This window comes from Canis aureus, chromosome 36 (genome assembly GCF_053574225.1).
Source record: "Canis aureus isolate CA01 chromosome 36, VMU_Caureus_v.1.0, whole genome shotgun sequence".
Classification (NCBI taxonomy): domain Eukaryota; kingdom Metazoa; phylum Chordata; class Mammalia; order Carnivora; family Canidae; genus Canis; species Canis aureus.
The window spans coordinates 29,491,147-29,514,070 of record NC_135646.1 but is presented as its reverse complement, the minus strand read 5'-3'; the positions used below and the strand labels follow the sequence as shown (position 1 = coordinate 29,514,070).

The 22,924-nt window shown below is 32.2% G+C and overlaps 1 protein-coding gene across 4 annotated transcripts in view; it reads left to right on the top strand.

Annotated features, from left to right (window-relative positions):
• The window catches only part of GLS (glutaminase), a 74,756-nt gene that overhangs the window by 16,077 nt on the left and 35,755 nt on the right, over positions 1–22,924 (top strand). For all 4 annotated transcript variants that reach the window (XM_077885405.1, XM_077885402.1, XM_077885403.1 and 1 more), the window contains exons 4-11: positions 1,706–1,835; positions 2,554–2,633; positions 5,176–5,339; positions 8,760–8,818; positions 16,720–16,752; positions 16,842–16,900; positions 19,954–20,020; positions 20,552–20,602. In XM_077885405.1, coding sequence (XP_077741531.1) covers positions 1,706–1,835; positions 2,554–2,633; positions 5,176–5,339; positions 8,760–8,818; positions 16,720–16,752; positions 16,842–16,900; positions 19,954–20,020; positions 20,552–20,602 — 643 coding nt within the window. The remainder of the gene's footprint in view (positions 1–1,705; positions 1,836–2,553; positions 2,634–5,175; positions 5,340–8,759; positions 8,819–16,719; positions 16,753–16,841; positions 16,901–19,953; positions 20,021–20,551; positions 20,603–22,924) is intronic.

The following is a 22,924-nucleotide window of genomic DNA, read 5'->3' as shown; positions in this document are numbered from 1 at the left end:
GATAGAATGATCTAAGATTAGGAATTGTCTTCTTTTCTTTTGAGAAATGTGTTCTTTAGTGTATATTTCTTACAACTCTCATGTCCAAATTGAATTGCTATTTATTTTTTAAATTTTTTGAATTGCTATTTAAAACATCAAATATTAAATCAGTGGCACACTTAATTTTTAGATTAACATTGGAACTATGAGAAAATTTATCAAAGTTTATTGAAGTAAATATTTGTTATCTCTAGGATGTCCCATTATTTCTCTATTGGTTAATAATGGAAAGTAGGACTATAGTTTTTTCATGCTGTATTTGGGGCACATCTTCATCATTGGAAATAACCTGTATTATTTTAAATCAATAATTTTATACTGACCAAGTGAGTATATTCTCTGATTTTTAAATTAATAGTTTAAAATGAAATCTGGCTTTTAATTTTAATTTGATGTTTCATTTAGAACAATTAAAATACTGAGATATGAAAATTTCTCATTCACCACAAACTAAAAAATACTGAGTGTCTCGTTCTTCTTTCTTCATTTATCTATTTATAATTGATGCAAGTTATTTACTTGCAGGTACAGTTTTCATACCCATAAAGTAAGGAAATCATCTTTCTCAAAATGTTGATGTTTTCAGGGTTGAACAGATGAATAGTATTTCAAACTCACTTAAAAAAAAAAAAAAAGCCAATTTGGATGGTTTTTTTCTTCCCAAAGAAGCTAATATAGTATCACATCATTGACCTTTGAGGAATCCAGTTACATAACTTACCATAGTTAGTGGCTTAAGTTTCTCTTACTGAATTACTGAGACTGTTGAGAAGATGAGCTTAGAAGACGGTTCGCTGTAACATTACAAAGCTCTTCTTTATGGTTAGATTAATATACTGGTTTTCTGGCTTAAGCACTTTCTAGAACAAAGCAGAATGTTCAAATCATTAGATTTGAATCCTGCTCTCCCATCCACATGGTTTAACATATCTTTTAAAATAGTTTTTAACAATGAGACCTTTTTATTTTACAATATATTATATATCTTATAGTGAAAAAAAAACAATATGATTCCATGTTTTTGGGTATTCATATGAAGTGAATTACTATACTACTTCATATATAATTTTATTTAAAATTATACATTACTATAAGCAATTTAATAGGTATTTTCTAATCTAAAGATCTTATCTCCATTTGTTAGCTGGGAAATAGAAATTTTTCAAACTGTAATTCAGGGAAAATATGTTAAAATATAAAAAGTTTAATTTTTTTTATGAAATACTACTAATAGTTATATAGGAACTGAGGAATAATATGCCTGAGGTTACCTAATGGATAAACAAGATTTCAACTATAACATTATTACAGTCCAATTTTTGTTAACCAGATGTCATACTGAATGCTTGTCATCCTTGGTGGCCTAAGAAACTTGTCTTTAGATGCTCTTGATATTTACCCTGGTAGATGCTCTGCTATTTTAATCTTTGACACAATTTTTAGGCAATTTATTCCTTTAACTTGTTCACAGCTTACAAGCAACTGCATGAAAGACCGCTTGAAGGGAAGAAAATAATACAGAAAGTATAATTTATAGATTTTTAGTTACATAAAATGAGTATTTTCTCTATTGTTTAAATACTCTCCTAAGTAATACTGTTATTACCTAGGACTAATATTTGAAAGGCACCTAGTCAATTAATGTTTTTCTCACATTCCACAGATGTGTTCAGAGCAACATTGTTTTGTTGACACAAGCCTTTAGAAGAAAGTTTGTCATTCCTGACTTTATGTCTTTTACCTCTCACATTGATGAGTTATTTGAAAGTGCTAAAAAGCAGTCTGGAGGAAAGGTAACATTTTTGATGTGAATATTTTCCTAAACCAGTCAATTTATTTAGCTTAACTTGTATAGAAATTCAAGTTGTAGAGTTTTCTTGTCCTTTGCTAGTTAAGAAATTTAAGTCAAGCGAAACTACTGGATTAAATACTTTAAAAGTATTTTAAATATTCAGCTTTGTTGTTTGGGCTACAAAGAAGTCTTAAGAATTCTTTTTGATTTTCAGATGATGGAAATGGCTTTTACCTCTTTCATTAATAATAAGAGTATTTTAAGAATTTCTATGGATGTGATATTCTCGAGCATTAAGTTTTAAAAATTCTCTAAATAAAATACTAAGGACTATTTTATTTTTTCTTTGTATTGAAGGTTCTTAGATAATGAAACCCTGCTACCATGACTTTGATTAAAGAAGTTTTCTATTTCTTTAACTTTAAAAAAAAAAAAGTCAAATCTTAGTTCTTCTTTTAGACTGTGCTTTCGTAGGAATTGAGAATACATTGGAAAACATACAGGGTGATGGAGACTGGCAGAAATCAGTTAGATCTTATCTGTAATCCTCAAGTCTTTGTTGCCCTTAGTTTTTATGAATGTTATTATAAAAGACCACAAACCCACTCTGTGCTATAAAATAATTCTTCATTAGTGGAAGCTAACTTAAAGTAAATTTTTTGGTAGAAGAAATATTATCTGCCTATATTCTGTTAATTTTTTCCCAATATTTTGTATAGGTTGCAGATTATATTCCTCAGCTAGCCAAGTTCAGTCCTGATTTGTGGGGTGTGTCTGTGTGTACAGTAGATGGACAGAGGTGAGTTTATTTTAAATTCATGAAAACGAACTTGAAGCCTTAAATTTTGTGTAACAGTGAGCATGAGGGAAAATGGTGGTGGTGGGAATTAGCCGTTAACATAGGAATTCAAGAAAGAAAATAAGTTTAGATTTTAATTTAATTTTTAAAAACTCAAATGAAATAGTCTATACTAAATTTTATGAGGCATATCATCTCATTCACAGTTGTAGTCTTGTTGTTTAAGTATTTATTGTTCAAGTACCTGCAATTATAATTTCATTAGGAAAAGCAGACTTGTCAGAACATGAAATTTTTCACTAATGTATTGACCACTAATAAAATTGGTTTCCATTTTTCAACTTAACATTAGTTACTCAGCCTCCCACTGCCTTTGTTGCTCATGCTCCTGATATAAGTGCCATGATTGTTAAGACAGTACAATATGATAATGGGGTATTTCTGTCTGTCATTTGCAAAGTGAAAAGTCATTTTCAAATTTGCAGGATCTCATAAAATCCATGAAAGCAATCTTTGGGAAGTGCTTATACTATAGGCAGAGCTACTGACAAATGACGTCCTAGTAGCAGAATTATAAAAAGGATAATGATGTGAAGGCACTTCAAAGAGAATTATTTGGTTTTAAAATCAATGAATTACATGAGGCCCTTGAAAAATTAATGAAATTCTGGAATTTTTTTTTTTCAAGAATGACTATTATGCCGTGAGTCGGATATTAGGATTTATTATCATGTTATAATTTGGTTTTGTCAAGTCAGGAAAATTATGCCAAAAAAGAAAAATCCATTTTTTAAATTCATTTGAAGACTTAGCTCAGAATTATAACTTTTGTATTCCTTTTATGTTTTCTTACTAAGGTATTATCTCTTTTTAAATAAAATGTTACTTACATAAAATAAGGTATAAACTCCTAAATGTATACAGCTTGATGAATCCTATGTCAGTGATGTAATTTTATCCTAAATTTTGTTAAAACTACAAGTCATTTAGCTTTATAATTCTCAGTCTTCTATACCTTCCAAGTGATATTTTTATTTTTACTAATCATCTTCTTCAAATAATACAATAAAAAGACATAATGGCTTAGTCCATTCATTCTTAAGGTATCTTGAGGCTCAAAATTCATCTAATACTGGCAGAGGTAAAATTAATACCTGGGTCTCTTGTAGTTTGCCGTTCTTTCCATTGTGACAGACTTCTGTTCTCATCTGGGCCTGTAAAATGTACTAACCACTCCTCGTGTGTTGAATTAAATGTTGGGTGATATGAAAGGACATAAATACATGAGAAGACATGGCTTTGTTCTTATGAACCAAATTCTAATAGGGAGTGAGTCCTGTTTTTGTATTTGGAGGAAATGATAATGCAAGGCTTGCACATGATTTTTCTCTTAAACATTCTCTGTGTGTAGAGATGATTTCTTAGGTTACTTATCTAGAGAATTTTAGAAGTTGACTTTGGATTAGAACATACATATATTTTTTAATCCAAAGGTAATAAGGCAGGTACTTGCCAGATTTTAGAATGATGGTCAAGTTGAAGTCAACAGTCTGAATTAGAAACTATTTATAAATATGGTAGGAAGCACATATAGTTTCCTTATCTATACATTCGTATTTATATTCCATAACATACTTAGAGGTAAGTTGCCCTCTGATGTTTCTTTGCCCTTTGATACCTCCTCTAACCCCATTTTGCCCAGGGGTGGTTATCAGTAGTACCCAGTTTCACTATGAATGAATTTCACTCTGAATGAATGAATGTTTGGTCTGTATTGGGACATAGTCCAGGGTACTTGGGATGCCAGTGAATAAAACAAAGATCTCTGTCCCTGTGAAGCTTACATTATAATAGGGTCAGTCATTTTTTCCATTTTTAAACCTATTCTGTACTTCAGGTGCATTCCAATTTGGAAACATAAAGCTCTCTTTTTGTTCCATTGTTTAGATACATGGTAATAATGGTGCCATTCATGCCAGCTCCAATACAGTTTATTTTATTTTATTTTTTTTTTCCAATACAGTTTATAAAACTGGGTGCTGTTTATTTTGAACAGGACTGGAATGTGGATAGATACGGTTCGTAGGATGAAGCATTTATAGTCAAGGTCTCAGAGCACGGTCACTCTGAGAATGCTATTGAATCCAAACTGAGCTGTTTAAAAACTAACTGGTGTAGCCATGGTTGAAGCTGAGTGAGAAAGTGGTGACTGACTGATTTGTAAAAGGTCCAGTTCATTTTATATGATTGAACACAGGTAGGCATAGGGAGAGCTGTACCCCTCTTGCCCTCTGAGGAAATTTTTCATATTACTTATTTATTTTCTAATTCTGAACCATGTTATTACCTGAGTACCTTTAAGCTTTTGCCCTTTTTGCAGTATTCTTAAAATTTATATTTATTCTTTGATAGCCAAGTAAACTTGTGGTCAAATTATGGGAAAACCTTTGTAAATTAGAATTAAAATGTAAAAATAACTCCAGTTATTCCAACATTTTTTTCTAGTTGATTTTAATTATTTTTTAAATCTACTTTTAAATAGGCATTCTATTGGAGATACCAAAGTTCCATTTTGTCTTCAGTCCTGTGTAAAACCTTTGAAATATGCCATTGCTGTTAATGATCTTGGAACAGAATATGTGCATCGATATGTTGGGAAAGAGCCAAGTGGATTAAGATTCAACAAACTGTTTTTAAATGAAGATGGTAAGAATTATGTAAAAGTTAAAAAAGAAATACCTGATTTTCCTATTTAAGTCTAAGAAGTTTTTAATTTTTTGAAGAAAAAAACACTCATACTTTATTTATTTTCATTTCTCATGGAAATTCTGTGAAACCCATAAACATAGTTTGTTTAATCACCTACTTTAAAAAAAATTTTTTTTGTGGGGTTCTCGTATTATTATTGGAAAGTGAGCTGGGGAGAAGATGGGACAAGGAGTAAGAGTTTCCTTTCACTTCATGACCACACAGAATATTCTGTGGTAAAATCTCTTAGTGTCTGGGATTTGCTATAAAATTGAATTATTTTTGAATTCAGGGATACTGTATTGTGAGTATAGCTAGGGAGTGCTGGGTGTGATTATTAACTATATGTTAGTAATTATTGAGGCTGATGGCTACATGGGTGTTTGTATTCTATTCTACTTTTTGCATATTATATATATTTGAAAACTTCCATCATAAATTTTTATGGTGGCTATGGTTGAAATAATGAGTGTTTTTGCTTTTTCTCTTTAATAACATTTAAAATTTGAAAAAAAAATCCTGCATTAAATGATTGGATAGCTAACAAGTATTACTACTTAACAGGAATACAAAAGCAAGAGGGGAAGACAACGGTAGTTAGTACTTTTGTTCTGATAGAGTTTTTATTTATTTATTTTAAAAAGATTTTATTCATTTATTTATTAGAACACGAGCAGGGAGGGGACAGGTGGACAGAGAGAAGCAGACCCCCCCACACACACTGGGCAGGGAGCCCAGTGTGGGCTCAATTCCCACTGAGCCACCCAGGTGCCCTGATCTAGTAGAGGTTTTAAATCTAAACACCAACCTATACATTGGTTTCTGTTCAGTCTTTATGACATCTATGTTCCTCATTTTGCGATGAGTTTATAATTCAAAGAAAGTGCGGAAGTCTGTGGTTGCAGTAATGGTTGTGAGAAATATAAATATATGTTTTGTATTTTTTGTTAGTACTGGATAAAAAACGAAATATGCCTTACACTTACTGTTTTTTACAATGATGTTGTAAGAATGATATTTTCTTAAGGCACGTGGGTATGGCTCAGTTAAGTGTCCACCTCTTGATTTGGCTCAGATAATGATCTCAGGGTCCTGGAATTGAGCCCTTCATGGGTCTCTGAGCTCAGCAGGGAGTCTGCTTGAGATTCTCTGCCTCTCCTTTGCCCCTCCCCAATGTGCTCTCTTTTTTCTCTAAATTAAATGAATCAGCCTCTTAAAAAAAAAGTATTTTCTTGTGCTTTTCTATTTGTTTTGAGAGCAATTATATTTTCTTACCTATTTTACCATAATCTTTCTGTCCTGATACTGCATTTGATTTTATGGAGATCACCCCCCTTGTGATCTCTCTCTTTCAAGTAAAATCTTTTAAAAAATTGAGAAATTTTTAACATTGTTATTGGGACATAGTTCACATGTCATATGATTCACCCATTTAGAGTATATAGTTCAGTGGCTTTTAGTATATTCATAGAGTTGTGCAACCATCACCACAATCCACTTCGGGACACTTTTGTCACCCCAAAAAGATACCCTGTACCGATTAGCAATGAATATCCATTTCTCTCCTACTTCTGGCAATTAGTGATCTAGTTTCTGTCTCTGTAGATTCCTGTTCTGGGGGGACCTGGGTGGCTCAGTCAGTTAAGTATCCAACTCGTAATTTTGGTTCAGGTCATATCTCAGGGTTCTGAGATCCAGCCCTGTGTGCTTAAGTTAAGATTCTTTCTGTCCCTCTGTTCTCCCCCCGCCCACCTCCTGGCTTATGCATGCGTGCACTTGCCCTCTCTCTCTTAAAAATTATTTGGCTCTTCTGGGCATTTTATATAAATAAAATCCTAGGATATTTGGTCTTTTATGACAGGCCTATTTTATTTTTAAAGTACTTGCATGCAGTGGCATGCATCAGTACTTCACTTTTTATTTATTTATTCATAAGAGACACAGAGAGGCAGAGACCTAGGCAGAGGGAGAAGCAGGCTCCATGCAGGAGCCACATATGGGACTGGATTCCGGAACTCCAGGATCACGCCATGGGTCAAAGGCAGACGCTTAACCGCTCAGCCCCCCAGGCATCCCAGTACTTCACTTTTTCAAAATTGCTGAATAACATTGCACTGTATGGGTAATAATACCACAGTAATAATACCACGTGGTGTATAGCCGATAATCAGTTGGCAGGATGTTTGAATTGTTTTTCTCCTTTTGACTATCATCTATAATGCTTCTGTGGTCAATGGTGTGCAAGTTTTTGTGTGCACATATGTATTTATTTCTTTTTTTTTATGTATTTATTTCTATTCCTATTGGTTATATACCTGGTAAATGAAATTGCTGGGTCACATGGAAACTTGAACAGTTGAAGAACTGTCAGGCTGTTTTCCAGAGGTCAGAGCTATTTAGTTATAGGTTCATCTTACAGAAGATACCTTGCTTAAAATTTAAGAAACTAATAATGTAGTAGTGACATAGTGAATTCTGCTGGATTTGTCAAGTTAGATATGAACTTGTTCCCTCCAAAATAAATCACTACCACAAACAAATGAGGAATTTTGCTATCAGATAACTGTTTTCAGTGTCCTGAGAGGTTCATTTGGTGTTTGTGCCATGCCATGAATGATAATGCAATCAGTTGAGATTTGAAATTCTATTTATTTTAAGAATAGGATAGGAAAAAAGATATGATTTTGGATGAACTTAAATTCAAGTAATTTTTAAAGTAAATACATCTTCATTGTCAGGGAGTATGGAAAGAATAGAGAATATAATTTAAATCCCCTGTAATATTTTTATCATAGGTATATCCCTTTATAGTGTTCATGTTTTCTTTATCTACATGGGTAAATACATAAAAAAAGAAAGCACTTTAAAAAGCAAAAATGGTTTCATATTAGATGTGCTTATTTTCAAGGTTAATTTTTAATAGTAATATTTGAGTGTTTAAGGGTGTGCCATATACATTTAAGCATTTTATATGTTTTAATTAATTCAAGCATTAGGACTCGCTCAAGTGTTGGTGCTATTTATTACTCCCAATATAGAGTGGGGAGATTGAAGCACAGGGAAATTCAGTTACTTTCCCAAGGTCAAATAGCTAGTAAATGTGATAGAGTTAGGAAATTTCGATGTAGTATTATACTACTATTCACTGTCCTTCAGTACATGAGTCTTTGTTTTCCTGTATAATTATTACAGAAGTATATTACTGGTTTGACAAGCTAATGACTTCAGTGCATTCTTCTACCCTCTCTTCCCCCCAAAAAATAACTGTAACAGTATTTTACATAAGGAAAATAGATATATGTTCACGGGAAATACTTGTGCACCACAGAAAATGATATCAAGTATTTGAAATAATGCTATCATTTTTATATTTTGCAGATAAGCCACACAATCCTATGGTAAATGCTGGAGCAATTGTTGTGACTTCATTAATAAAGGTAAAATGTTGACAATTCCTTTTAACCTAGTAAGTTTTTAAAAATGAGACATAAAGATGAATCTTGGAATATTTATGTAGAATTGTGAAAAATTTTGGTGTTAAAAAAATTAATCTTATGGTATAAAACTAAATTCCTACTTATTTAAAAATAAATGTAATTTCAAAGTCAAAATTAAAAACAGATGACTCATTCTAAGTGTTACTCATTTACTCTTGACCTGAGGATCTGGCAAAAATTCAAAAAGAAGTCTCTGCTGACCAATAGGCACAGAGGTTATTCTTCCTAAAGTTTGGATATTTTTTTCTTCCTTCTCCTTTTGGTTCTTTGAAAATGAACAGATGTAAACGCAAGTAGAAGCATTTTATTGTTAACTTTGTCATTAGCATATGTAGGAACAAATATTCTGGTACTTTGTCTTAAAACAAAGTACATTTACCCTTGAATATCTGAAGTCCTTTCTACTCTAAGGAACTACATTCATGATTTTCATTTGAACTTGTTTCATTTGTTTTGCTTATTATCATAACTAAAATAAGTAAGACTTACTCCAATTATTAAGTTCTATTATTTTTCTTATGCTTTGTTTCACATTGTGTGTTTTGATTGTTTTAGTGTCTGGTTTTCCTTAATAATTGGAAACTCTAATGTTGTTTGGAATAAATATTTGAAAATGATTCAGTTGTATGATACTATTTAGATTTTTAATTTCTAATTATAAATTCATTTGTTCAAATAAATTTCATTTATGTTTAGAACATTTATATACTTTCTTCAGTAAATCTGTGCCTACCTTTTCCAAGGATGAAAAAAACCTAACTACATACATTAGTGAGGATGGGATTCCCTGATTACACAAAGGATGTTTGGATATAAATTACACCCTTGGCCCAATTAATAAAGATTTAGCTAATTTGTATACTAGAAATTCTCTCTTTCATGAATTTTATATGTTCATGAGAAAAGGCTTTAAAATGGAAGACTACTACCATAAGAATTATATATGTTGTTATTTTAGGGCAAATACTTTGTTACATCTAGCTGTTCATGACTGTTATACTTCAGATAAAAGTTGTGAGTTTGAGGTGAAAGAATATTTGTTTATTGTAGAAAATTATGATACAGATCTGTGCTAGGCAGTCCTTCCTTCAGTCCTTGCCTTGTAGTGTGAGGTGGACACAAGTATAAATGGGTCCTTACAGTGAAATTTAGTAAACATTGCGATGAGAGAAAAGTCTCATTAATTACTGTTTAGATTTGAACAAGTAGTAAATTAGAGGTGAGGAAAATTATGATACTACAACCTATATATTAGTGCTTGATGAGAAAACTACTAGAATGGTTCCAGACCTTTTTTACCTTTTTTGGGTCTTCCCAGAAAAATGTTCATGTATAATGATTTTATATAAACTTTAAGGAGTTCACAGACCCTTTGAAGCTGATCCGTCATCTTATACTGGAGAAAGAGTAACGTAGCACACCAATACTATTTTCAGGAAAGGGTATTTATAGATGATTTTAAAAAGCCTTCCTTAACTGCATGCAATTAAACATCTTTTGTTTATATGGGTTTCATATACTCTGCTGAAATGCTGCATGTCAGAAATGCATGTCTGGTCATATCACACCATCACTTCATCAGTTTCACTTCCCATGTTCAGTCAGGAGCCATAAAAGTCACATGGAGCCACATTAACATAAACACAGACAGTGAAAGAAATACGTATACACAACATAAGTGTGGTTCAGTGTTCCAACAGTGCAAAAATTTAACTGAGTCATCTGGTATTTATAAATTTGATCAGTGATTTTATTTTTATTTTTTTATTTTTTATTTTTTTTAGTGATTTTAAATATATAAACATTTTTAATTTACTGGCACAGTTGAAAAATGAGGCTTTGGGATATAGTTTATTTTTAAGGTCACTTTCTTGGAATTTTTGTTTTGTTTTTAGAAGTGTTTCACAAGTTTCTTTTTCTTAAATGACGTTCATCCTAAGTGTTGGAGGGGTAAGCTTCATCTCCCTCTGTAAAACTGACTGCCCTAGAACATAACACTTTCTTTAGGCTGTTTTAAAAAAATTCAGAACTCCTCTAAAAATTTGTATGTGATCTGTGCAAGTTGTATGATCACGTATTTATGAATTGGTAATCGAAATTGAGGTAACAAAACCGTAGCGAGAAGGGTCTTCAAGTCCAGCCTTCTTACTTTACACAGATGCAGTGAGAAACTGAGCCTTAGGGACTGACAGCAAGTAGAGCCAGGCTTGAGCTAAATCTGATTTGTTTGTTCTTCATTAGAATCCGCTGTGCATATTTAATGTAGGTGTTTGCTGTTTCTCTAGATGACATCCTTGTCTTACCCAGCATGGTTATATTGTCCAAAAAGCAGAAATTTTATTTTCTTTATTTTAACTTGTACAAAAGATAACAATTTATTGGCTTAAAAGTCACATCTGATTTTTAGTGGGTGTAATATGGCATTCTTTGGACATTAGTCAGTCCCTACTATCTGTAAGGAACTACCCCTTTTCTCAAGGAGCTTGCATTTGAGTACACAAAGCGTGGATATATTTTACCATGGCTAACTAGATGTGAATTTTGTTTAGCTCTTTGAGTTAATGACCTTAAGGCTATTTTTTCTTTCAAACTTCAACTTTATTTAATGCTATCAAAACATTCTCTTCATGTTATTAGTCTTCTCCCATCCCCCCCCAAAAATTAAGTAGAGTCTTTAGTAAGACTCTTTATTTCTTAATTTTGTAGTATTGATATTTTTTCCTTGTAGGATTGGAGGTGATCCTCAGGAAATGGGGGAAGAGGCAGAGCAAATGTTCAAAAGGATTAGCAGATTGTGGAAAAAAAGGAGGATTTGGACAGAAGGAACCTGTTGCATAAATTCTTAACTACTAAACTTGTAGGAAAACTCCAAAATTTAAAATTTTAAACAAAGCTTATATAGGTAAATACCTTCAAAAAAACCAAATGTCATTTTGTACTTAAAATGCACATAATTTTAAAACTATAAACTATCCTTTCTTTTTCTTTGTGGTAACTATTAAGTTTAAAAGAATACTTTTTGATGCAGTTTGTTTTATATGATGATATGGTTGCTTGATTTAAAGGGAAGAGTAAAAAATTTAAAAGCACAGTTAACTCTGGATGAAATAGTATACATACATATTTTTTTTTCTTTGCAGTGGTAAAGCTACCTAGTTTTAGTTTAAAAGTTAAGATTTCCGGATGACTTCAGGATTAGGGTGGGAAAATGAGGACAACATATTACAAGATAATTGCTATACTTCTGCCTTTTTATTTTGAAGATAAAGAATAAATTTCATTGTCTTCTCTGCTTCTGTCTCTCTTTATTCTAGTGGTAGTTTCCAGTTTTTGTCTTTTGAAGAAGCTCAATTTTATTTTTACATCAGAACTATTTTTAAATTTAAAAAAATCAGACTTTCTCTTTTTAAAAGACAGTTTAATCTTACTCCATGAAAATAAGATGAGTTTAGTTTGTATGTATGTATATAATGCTCAGTTTGGTTATGTTAGCAGTAACCTGTTGGATGCACTTAAGCCACACTTTTAAGTGGTTTGTGGCTCTGGGGAGAACTGGCTGATGCCTTTCGACTTAGTGATTTTATTGTTACTGTTTTATTTACTCCATGTTTATGTCAGTTGAATTGTTTGAGTTTTTTTTAATGAAAGGCAGATGATTCATTGCCAACAGAGTTCACTTTTCCCTTTATATTTAGGATTAATCTATAAAATACTACATTTAGAACCTTATTTTTTACCTGTAATATCTATTTTAAGTTTTCCAAGTATTTTTTAGCTTTAAGGCATTTTCTATGGCAAGATTAAACTAAGAGTAATTCTATAAAATCATTTTTGGTTACTTCTTCTTGCCTCTTTTTTATGCCTCTTTCCTGTGTGATCTCTAATTTTCAGTTGGCTTTTACACTCCATACTTTATGAATGGAATCAAGTGATTTCTTTACAAACTAAATGATTAATGCACTGACTTCAAATGAATCATTTTTTATTTTATTAGATGTTCCTGTTGACTGTAATATTTTCACCAATGTTTTAATGTAAAATACATAATTCAGTTTAGGAGTATGTTGTAAAAAGCTATAAAAACACTCCAGTATATTTATATTAATTTTTTGAACAGCCAATGTTCACAAGTCTCTGCCTTTTTATCACTTTTTCTTTCATAAAGTTTTTTTCAGTGAAATGGAAATTCTTTAACTTGGTGTAGGTATGTTTACGGAGAAATTAATTTGTATGATTTTCCAGTCTCCGGATCTAATTACTACCCTTTTCAAACAAAATGTGCTTTGCTTTTTAAAAGTCATTTGATCTCCAGGATCCTGTAAGTCTTCTTTAACATATGAAAATCCTTTTAGAAATGTCCTTTATCTCTACTCCTCCAATTTAAATGTATATATAATCAGTCATTCCTTACAATCACAGTGCAGCTCATTCTGCCCATTGGTCCTTGCTCTAATACACACTTTTTCATACAAAAAATAAAAAGCATTTAGAATAAAAATAAAAATAAATAAAAATCTTTTGGCAAATGGATTTGATAAATCATTTGGTAAATATATTTGCTCCAATTTATTTTTTTAAGCTTTTCTACTGTACTTACTATTTATCACTATAACTTTTTCTAAGATTAAAATAACATCTTTTTTTTAAAAAAAAAATTTATTTATTCATGAGAGACAGAGAAAGAGAGGCAGGCAGAGACACAGGCAGAGGGAGAAGCAGGCTCCAGGCAGGGAGCCCAACGTGGGACTTGATCCTGGGACTCCAGGATCACACCCTGGGCTGAAGGCGGCGCTAAACCACTGAGCCACCCGGGCTGCCCCTAAAATAGCATATCTAATAATGGTTGTACAGTGATTTAAAACTGGGATAAATGTATCCCTGGTTATGGGAATTTTTTTCCAAGAGATAAAGGGGCATTTGATAGTTTTAAGACTATCAGTTTCCAAATCTCAGTTTCCATGTGTGTCTTTTTTAAAATTAGTCTATCATTGGTCCAAATTTCCTCCCATTTTTCATAAAAAGGCATACTTCTCATATGTCCCAAATTTTACTATGGTGCACTGCTTCAGGTTGTAAAAACCTCTGGGGCAACAATAGAAGAGAACACTTTTGAATTAGAGTCAGTGGTATTGAGGATATGAATCATAACGAGGGGAAAAAGCTCTCTGGTACTAGGTTGTTTTAGGTCTTTGGTTTCAAGAAAATGGACGGAGGATCTAATCAAGTTGTTAGAGCATTATAATTTCTAAGGATGGATTACTGTGTGACTTTTATATGTAATATGGTAGATATGTAAAGAACTGAGTGGTATTGCTATAACAAAACCCTTTCTATTTCTATCCAATTCTGTTTCAACAAGATTTCTCAACTCACACATCTGTCAAAATTTTAAATAGATTTATTTCCTTATTCTAGCAGTAGAAAATAATTTACTTATACGTGAACTAATTAAAAATCAATTACTATGTCAAAGAGAAAAATATATTCTAAAGTAACCATTGTAAGTTAACACGAGACATTAACATTTTTTCTTTAACTTTTTATGAAATATTTCAAACATACAAAATAAACATGATAGTGGAACTAGCCCCCATTTACCTGGCTTCTGATTTTCATAACCTCTCTTCCTCTACCCCTCTGTACCCTACTATTAGATAATGATAATGGATATTTTTTTACAGTTTATATTTTTGCTTATGGGGGGGTTTACTCTAGTTAATTTTGTAATGTGTGCTTTTTTTCCTAATGTTATGCAAATAAACTTTATACAGTTTTTTTTTTTAGGAATTATAATAACTTGACATTTTGTAATGATTATTAAAGCCCACATATCCCTGAGGTACACAGAATCTTCCCAAGAGATAATGGGGGCAAATATATTTTATTGACTTGAGTTAAATACTATTTTCAGAGTAGATAGTAAGAACAAACGTTAATCAAGTGCTTTCACATTTAAATTTTGGGGCGAGACCTTCTTGGGTCAAGAAAAATCAGTTAAACACTTTATTTTGCTTGTTTATATAATCTGCCTAGGACATTTCAAGTAGCTTATCCAAAATGTTATATAATGATTGACATTAGTAAATATCAATTGTTTTTAAAGACAGCATAGAAGCAAAATTTAATTGTGCTTTAATGTAGAAAGTTACAAAGTAGACCAAGCATGTGCCCATAGCCTGGAGTTGAAACAGTTTTTTTTTTTTCTTTTTATTAACCATGACAGCTAAATAAAGAAAATTTGTATTTGTTCTGTAGGGCACAGTTTAGGTCAGAGAATGAAAGTTCAGTATAACTTGTTTATTTTACATTGATTAATTGTATAATGGTAATTATCCATGTAACATCCCAATACAAATGCTGAGATCCTTTTCCAAAAGAGTTGCTGCTTCTTTTTTTTTTTTTTTCTTTTTCAAAGGTTAAAAAGGTTTTTGTGGTTTAAATGTTGTTACATATTTTACAGCATTAGGATCTATGGAATATTTTGACAACTGCAACAGTTCAATGAAGTTGGTAATTTCTTCTTTTAATTATTTTTCATTGAACAGCTTTGGAGTTACATTTCTACATTTTGAATTCTGGTGTATTATAAGGAAAGAAAACTTAAAATATGTCAAAGGGTACTTTAGAGAAAATACATAGATAGTGATTACAATATGGCGGTAGCTAAATTATTTTTACCTTGTTTAAGCTTTGCTAATGCCTAATTTTGATGATACAGTCTGTTCTTTGCAGCTACTGATTGTATATGTGATTGACATCCTTTCTTAAATAAGTTGATTTGTAAGGTTTCACAGATCAGTCACATTCCAGTCCATTTGTAAAGTGGATGAACCTGGCTTTATTCAGTTAAATAAGTCTCTGGTACAGTTTTCCCCCTCATAATAAAATTTTAAAATGTAATGTTTTGGAATTTTTGAGAGCTAAGAAATTTGTTTTTAAATTTTTAGTTGTCAAATTTTATTTTAAGCCTGTTTTAAAAATTAGAGATGTATTGTTTCTATTGGGTGCACATCACCAATTAATACGTTTGATTTCAGATCTACATCTTACTGCTTTGTAAACTTCGCCGAGGTAAAATGAAACCATTTGGCTACTTGAACTGATCTACGATACATAGGTTTTTCCTATTGACATTTGCAGTAGCTAACATGTCAGAAATAGAAGTGATGAAACAATACATCTTCCATGCTTTGAATTGGCATAATGCTAAATTCATATGTAGCTAATTTTTTAGAGACTGCGGAATATATATTTTTTTAGTTCAAGTATTGTTAAAACAAATGAGATATTAAAGGTAGAGCTTTCTTTACACTAGCAAAATGTATTCAGAATGTTTGCATATACTAGAATTATAAAAGATTAGTTTTGCAACATAACTCATTCTTCTAACTCTAATGCTGGTTTAAGGTTATTTTAAAAATATGAGTAGATTGTTCTTAATTGAAAACCATAATTTATAAATACTCAATTCTTTTCTAAGGGTGAAACTTTATTTTAAGTTTTTTTCTAAATATGAAATTAAATGACGTTCTAGAATATTTTATGTTGTCATGAAAGATAAGGGAATTTGGGGTAACTAAAATTTTTTAACTTTGGGTTGGGTAAAGATACTTAAAATAAAGCATTCCCTTCCATTATCAACATATTGGTGTTAATAAAAGAACATGTAAAAAGTTTATGTAAATATTAAATTATTGTAGAAGTATTTCCTAGTCTTAAAAGTACTAATGCACAGTATATTAATTATAATGATAGCACTTTGAAATTTTGATATTATATTCACTTAAAACTTAACTGTGGGGTGATATCTATATTAATATATTTGTCTCATTTCTTTGCAGCAAGGAGTGAATAATGCTGAAAAATTTGACTATGTAAGTGTAACGTGGAATTGTTTTCAAACTGTATTTATATTCCTTATTTATTTGTTTTTTGACTAATACTTTCTAATTTTGGTTTATAGGTGATGCAGTTTTTGAATAAGATGGCTGGCAATGAATATGTTGGATTCAGTAATGCAACGTGAGTCTGATTTGTGACATACGGTTTTTATAAATAGGCCAAGCCTCTTTAACAAAAATATCTGGATTATAGAATTTTATTTTAAATACTGTTTTGTCCCTCCTCTCTCCTTCCCTTTTCCCCTCCCTCTATATTATAATACACAGTATACTTAGAATTCATCTATTTTCCTTTGTTGGTCCTAGAGCTTACTTCAGTGAATAAATACTTAAAATTTGGTCATTAGAGGGAAATTAATTCTAAATTACCTGAGGGAGAACCCTTAAATGCTTTTCAGTAGTTTTGATAAACTTCTTGTGAGTAATTATAGAATTAGAAGGGACCCCAACTTTACATTAAATTAGTGATATTTAGTTTTCTCTTTGTACTACATGTCTTACTTCTCTCTTTTTTTAAAGATTTTATTTATTTATTTTGAGAAGGAGCAAGCCAATGTGCCTGAGTTGGGGGAGGGGAATGCAGAGAGAGAAGGACAAGCTGACTCCAAGCTGAGTTGTGGAGCCTGAAACCGGGCTCCATCCCTAGACCCTGAGATCATGACCTGGCTGAAACCAAGAAAGCAGAGACTTAACTGACTGAGCTACCCAGGCACCCCTATCTTACCTGTCCTTGGCTAATGACTTTCACCCCAATTTTTTATTTTGAAATTTGCCAGTCTACAGAAAAGTTGAAAGAATAAGCAATGAATATTTGGATATCTTTCACCCATATTTTCTTTTTTTTTTTTTCACCCATATTTTCTGATTAATATTTTGTCTCATCTGCTTTTCCTTAAACTCTTTAAACAGAGGCATTTAAAAACGTGTATCTCTCTGTATATGTACATATATGTAAATATACATGTAAGTGGTAGATTTTTTTTTCCTGAAATAATAGAAATAGTTACCATAATATTTCACTCTTAAATAACTCAACATGTGTATTCTAGGAATAAGGATATTCTACAGAACCACAATACTGTCAACATACTTAAGATCATAAACATTAATTTAAAAGTACCATTAATATGTAAATGTCCTCAATTGTCCCCTAATTGCCTATTCTGGCCTTTTTTCCCCAGGAATTAATCAAAGCTCATGCAATACATTTATGTCTTTTTTGCTTTATTAAAATAGAAGAGTTCCCCTGCCCTACACCCTTGCTTTATAAAATTTTATTAAATGGCTTTCTTTCAGGAGTGCCAATCACTTGTCTTACAAAGCAGGAATTAACTCACTTTCTGTGAAGGACCAGAGAGTGAATCTATTAGACTTGTGGGCTATATAGACTCTGTGTTGCAGCTACTTGTTCTACTGTTTTAATAGGAAAGCAGCCAGAGACCATATGAGATGGTGTTCCAAAAAACTATTTATAAAAATAGGCAGCATCTGCCCCATGGGCTATAGTGGATATTCATTCCCCATGTTGAGTAGGTCTGGTTGTTTCCTATGGTTAAGGTTGAAACAGTTTTGACATGAATACTAACCGGGTAATACTTTGTACTACATGTTTCAGGAGGGGAAAAGTTTCAGGTTTGTCTCCCAACTTTTATTCATCAGCTTAAGTATCTTTTCTAGGAAGTTTTTCATGAATCTCATCTCACTTCTCTTATGTGCTCTCATATTACCATATTTAATTGTGCTTAATCTATTTCTCTCTGCCTTATCACCACTATTAGATTCTGATCTTCTTTATACCTGGATAGAATATGTTCCAGTTCACACTTGTATTTCTGTTATTTGGCAGATAATAGACACTTGATATGGTGTTTGATGAACAGAGCTATATGCTAGGTGCTGTGATAATTGCTGAGTAGTTAGTACATTATGTTGATTTTTTTTTTTTTAGGTATGGCAAGTTGACAAGTTTATTTTCAAGAGCTTTTCTACATCCAGCATTGTTTTTCTAACCAGAGGAACCTTAAAATGCATAGTTAGGTGGGACTGCCACCTCCCACTCCATGATCAGCCATACAGAGTGTCATGCTCAGCTCTTTTGTCAGCAGCCATCTAGACCCTTGTAGGTTGATTTCTTAAATGTACTACCAATGAATTAAATTAAAACTTACTCTCTTTCTTCTCAAACTCCTCTTTGTTCCAGGTTCCCATCAGTTGGTATCACGATCCTTTCAGTAGACTGCATTAAAAATCTAGACTTTTGTACCAGACTTCATTCACCCTGTTTCTCCTCTTTCCCATCAGGTTTGAAGACTTGCCAAACTATTCTCGTGTTTGATCATACATCTCCTTCCATTCCTATCATCACTACCTAAGTTTAGGCTTTTGGTGGCTCTTTACTACTCCAGTCTCCTAATAACATCACTCATCCTTTCTTTTTTTTCCCTTTCCCAAATGATGTCATATTTCTCCTTCTAAAATGCAGTTCTGACGAGATAATTTGATTGAAAGCCCTTAAGCTTTCATTTTGTTGGCAATCAGGAGCAATTTTTAGCATCTATTAGTCTTGATAATGTCCTAGTCCCCTTTGCTAGTTTGATGTTTCTCCACTCTTCTCCATGAACCCTATTTTCCAGATACGTCAGAATATGTGTCATTCTATTCAGTGAAGTCCTGCCTTTTATACTTGTAACTTTGTTTATGCTGCATGGAATTTGCCACTACCTAGGCTTACCCCTGAGATCTGTTAATCCAACAAATGACTAAAGGCCCATTTCATGTATCCCTCTCTCAGTGAAATTTCCATGGATTCCCTCAGTTGGAATTAATTATTGTACTTTTGGAGGATCCAGAAGATGTTGCAACTTTTTAGTATATTGTTTAATAGTGGAATATTTAATAATTTTTAAATTAGCTTCTTTATTCACAAAATGTGAAGACTTCAAAGAGCCTTAGATCATTTAAGTCCTTTTACAGCTGAGGAATTTAAGACTGAAAGAATTGTCACTTAAATGACTTCCCCAAGACACATAGCCTATTGACAGAACTGGGACTGGAACCCAGAAGTCTTGACTCTTAGATCAGTGTTCTTTTTACTGTACTTTGCTATACAAATTAAACTACGGTATAGTCATACTCTTACAGAAAATAAATAAAGCTATTTTCTTTTCCTCCTAGGTTTCAGTCTGAAAGAGAAAGTGGAGATAGAAATTTTGCAATAGGATATTACCTGAAAGAAAAAAAGGTTTTTGAATTTTTGTTTCTATTTTAACTTATTTTATTAAATAAAACATAAAAAGATGTATGTTAAGAACTCAACAATAGCTTTTAAGCAACTTACTACTCTTTAAGGTGCAGAAGTTTTTACAAGACACACTTGAGTTAATGGTATCAAAATGTTAATATTAAATTGATTTGCTATCTGGCATTCAAGTATTTGACTAGTTATATTAATGCAAGTTTTGCTTAAGGATTAGCCCATTTTTTCAAAAGTGTAATGCCAGACTTTGCTGATTATAGTTACTTTTTAAATTTTAAGAGGGTAGTCCAGTAATTTAATTTATAAATTATGAATCAGCATATCATTGTTAAACTAGTATCTAGAAATCTGTATGTGATATAGTTTTACTTTATCATTCTTCATATTTCACACTTATACTCTTTTATAGATTATGTGCTGTTTTCTCAAGATGAAGTATTTGTGTACATTTTAAATTTAATCTTTATGTTTTATGTGCGTATATTCTTATTTTTAATTGTCTTTTTGTTTTTCCAGTGTTTTCCAGAAGGCACAGACATGGTTGGTATATTAGACTTCTATTTCCAGGTAACTTACTTTAACTCTTTGAATTAGAAGTGAGTCTGTGACATTTTGCAGAATATAGGTGTCTGTGAAATCATGGCTCCAGCTTAAGAAAAATACATTTATCATTGACATTCAAAAAGAAAAGCCTTCATGAAAGACAATTTCATGTCTTTTTCTCCTAAAATATATTATGCCTCAAGATATAGGGAAAGTTTTTTTCTATACAAACATTATATTAAAACAACAACAACAACAAACATTATATTTAAGAAGTGTCAAAAATGATGTGTAACTCCAGAAATTGGCTTATCCTTATTATGACTAAGTTGATTTCTTAACTTTTCAATATTGTTTGGAGGATTTTTTTTTTTATCAGAGGGTTCATAGCATCTTAAAGTAGTTTTTCTTTCAGTTAATTCATTTTTGCAGTATCATATGATGGGTTTTTTCTAAGTTAAAGTAGCTCTCTACATTCAGGAAGGAGGTGGGCCACTCCCATAGATTGCTGTGGTTATAGAACTCACTTATGTTTTGTGGGTTTTTTTAAGATTTTAATTTATTTGGGAGAGAGACCGAGCATGAGTGGGGATGGAGGAGCAGAGAGAGAGAGGGAGAAGTAGGCTCCCCACTGAGCAGGGAGCCCAATGTGGGGCCTCCATCCCAGGATGGATCATGACCTGAGCTGAAGACAGAAGCTTAGCCAACGGAGTCACCTAGGTGCTCCAGAACTCAGTTTTAAATAGCCTCCCTGGACATCCCTCTTTTCTCCTTGTGTTTTCAGTTCAGTTCATTCAGTTCATTATTAAATCTGTAATTTAATAAATTGGTGCCTCTGATGGACCAATTTAAACTACGTAGTAACTAATTAATTAGTATCAATTTCTAGTTAACCTTACATTTGTCTGTCTTTACTTTTAAAGAAGTACTTGAATTTCAATTTTGTAATAATCTTAAAAAATATATAGGAGAGGTTGATAATGAAATAGATTTTGATGGCAGTTTTTCACCTGCTGATGTGAAGAACTGTGAGTCAAGAATACAGGCTATTCATATAAATTCAAGGCCTAATCTGGCCACTTTTTAGCCATATGACCTAATTTCAGTTACTTAGACCTAGTTTGATTATGTGTAGCACATGCTTGTCCTAACATTCTGCATTACCTTGAAGACAACCTGAGTTAATGTGTGTGAAATTTCTTTGAAGCTATAAAGTGTTAAATAAAATATAGCATCATAGTTACTTTTATCCTGTAGCCCTTATTTTTCCTCCAGCCCATATGAATTTCTTCTATACAGATAATGTTTCTTTTCCTTTGGTATACATACTTTGGCTGTTACAGCCTAGATGCTACTAATGTGAAATGTCTGCACTTCTGGGCAAAAGTCAAGAGAAGGCCATAGAAGCCTTATATTTTTGGAGAAGGGCTGTATGTAATTGAACATTCGTCAGGGTATCAGGAAGTGCTCTCAAATTGGGATTTGTCAAATTAGTATATCATCTTATGACAAACAAAATTCCAATTAATACTAAGTATAAATTAGGAAATGATCATAGGAATTTAAATCTTACTGATTTTAGAAAGCCTTTCATGATTAGATCTCCTATAAGTCTTTGCTGTCTGGTTAAGTATAGTAAGTAGGTTTGGTAGTTTTGAAGAAAAAGGGAAGAGATTTTAATATACATAAGCAAAAGTAAAAGCCATAAGTGGTTCCCAGTCAGTTTCCTAATGCTCAGTAGTGAATTAGTTTTCCTTCCTGCTGTTTCCAAACACCTTTGGGCCTCTTGTAAAACTTGCAGTTGAGAATCCAGTCTTTTCTTCTCCCCTTCTTATCCTCTTTCTCCTCTCCTTCCTCCTCCAGCCTCCACAGTTTTGGTTGCTGTTGAGGAAAACTAAAATGGAGCATAATTACTGTTTCAGTTTTATGAGTAAATTTGGATTTGCTATGGTAAACCATGCATTATTTTGCACAATCAAAACTTCGCATTATTTTGATTTTATTTATTTATTTATTTTAAAATATTTTATTTATTCATGAGAGACACAGAGAGAGAGGCAGAGACATAGGCAGAGGGAGGAGCGGGCTCCATGCAGGGAGCCTGATGTGGGACTCGATCCCGGGACTCCAGGATCATGCCCTGGGCCAAAGGCAGGCGCTAAACCACCGAGCCACCCAGGGATCCCCTTGATTACATTTAAATGCAAAATTTTCAAACTGTACTGTACCTGGACTTTGCCTTTTTTAATTCATCATAGTTTATCCATCACCCATAATCAATATCAAATAAATATTTGATTATTAATAAATGGTTTAAAAGGTAGCATTTTGATTTAGGCACACAGA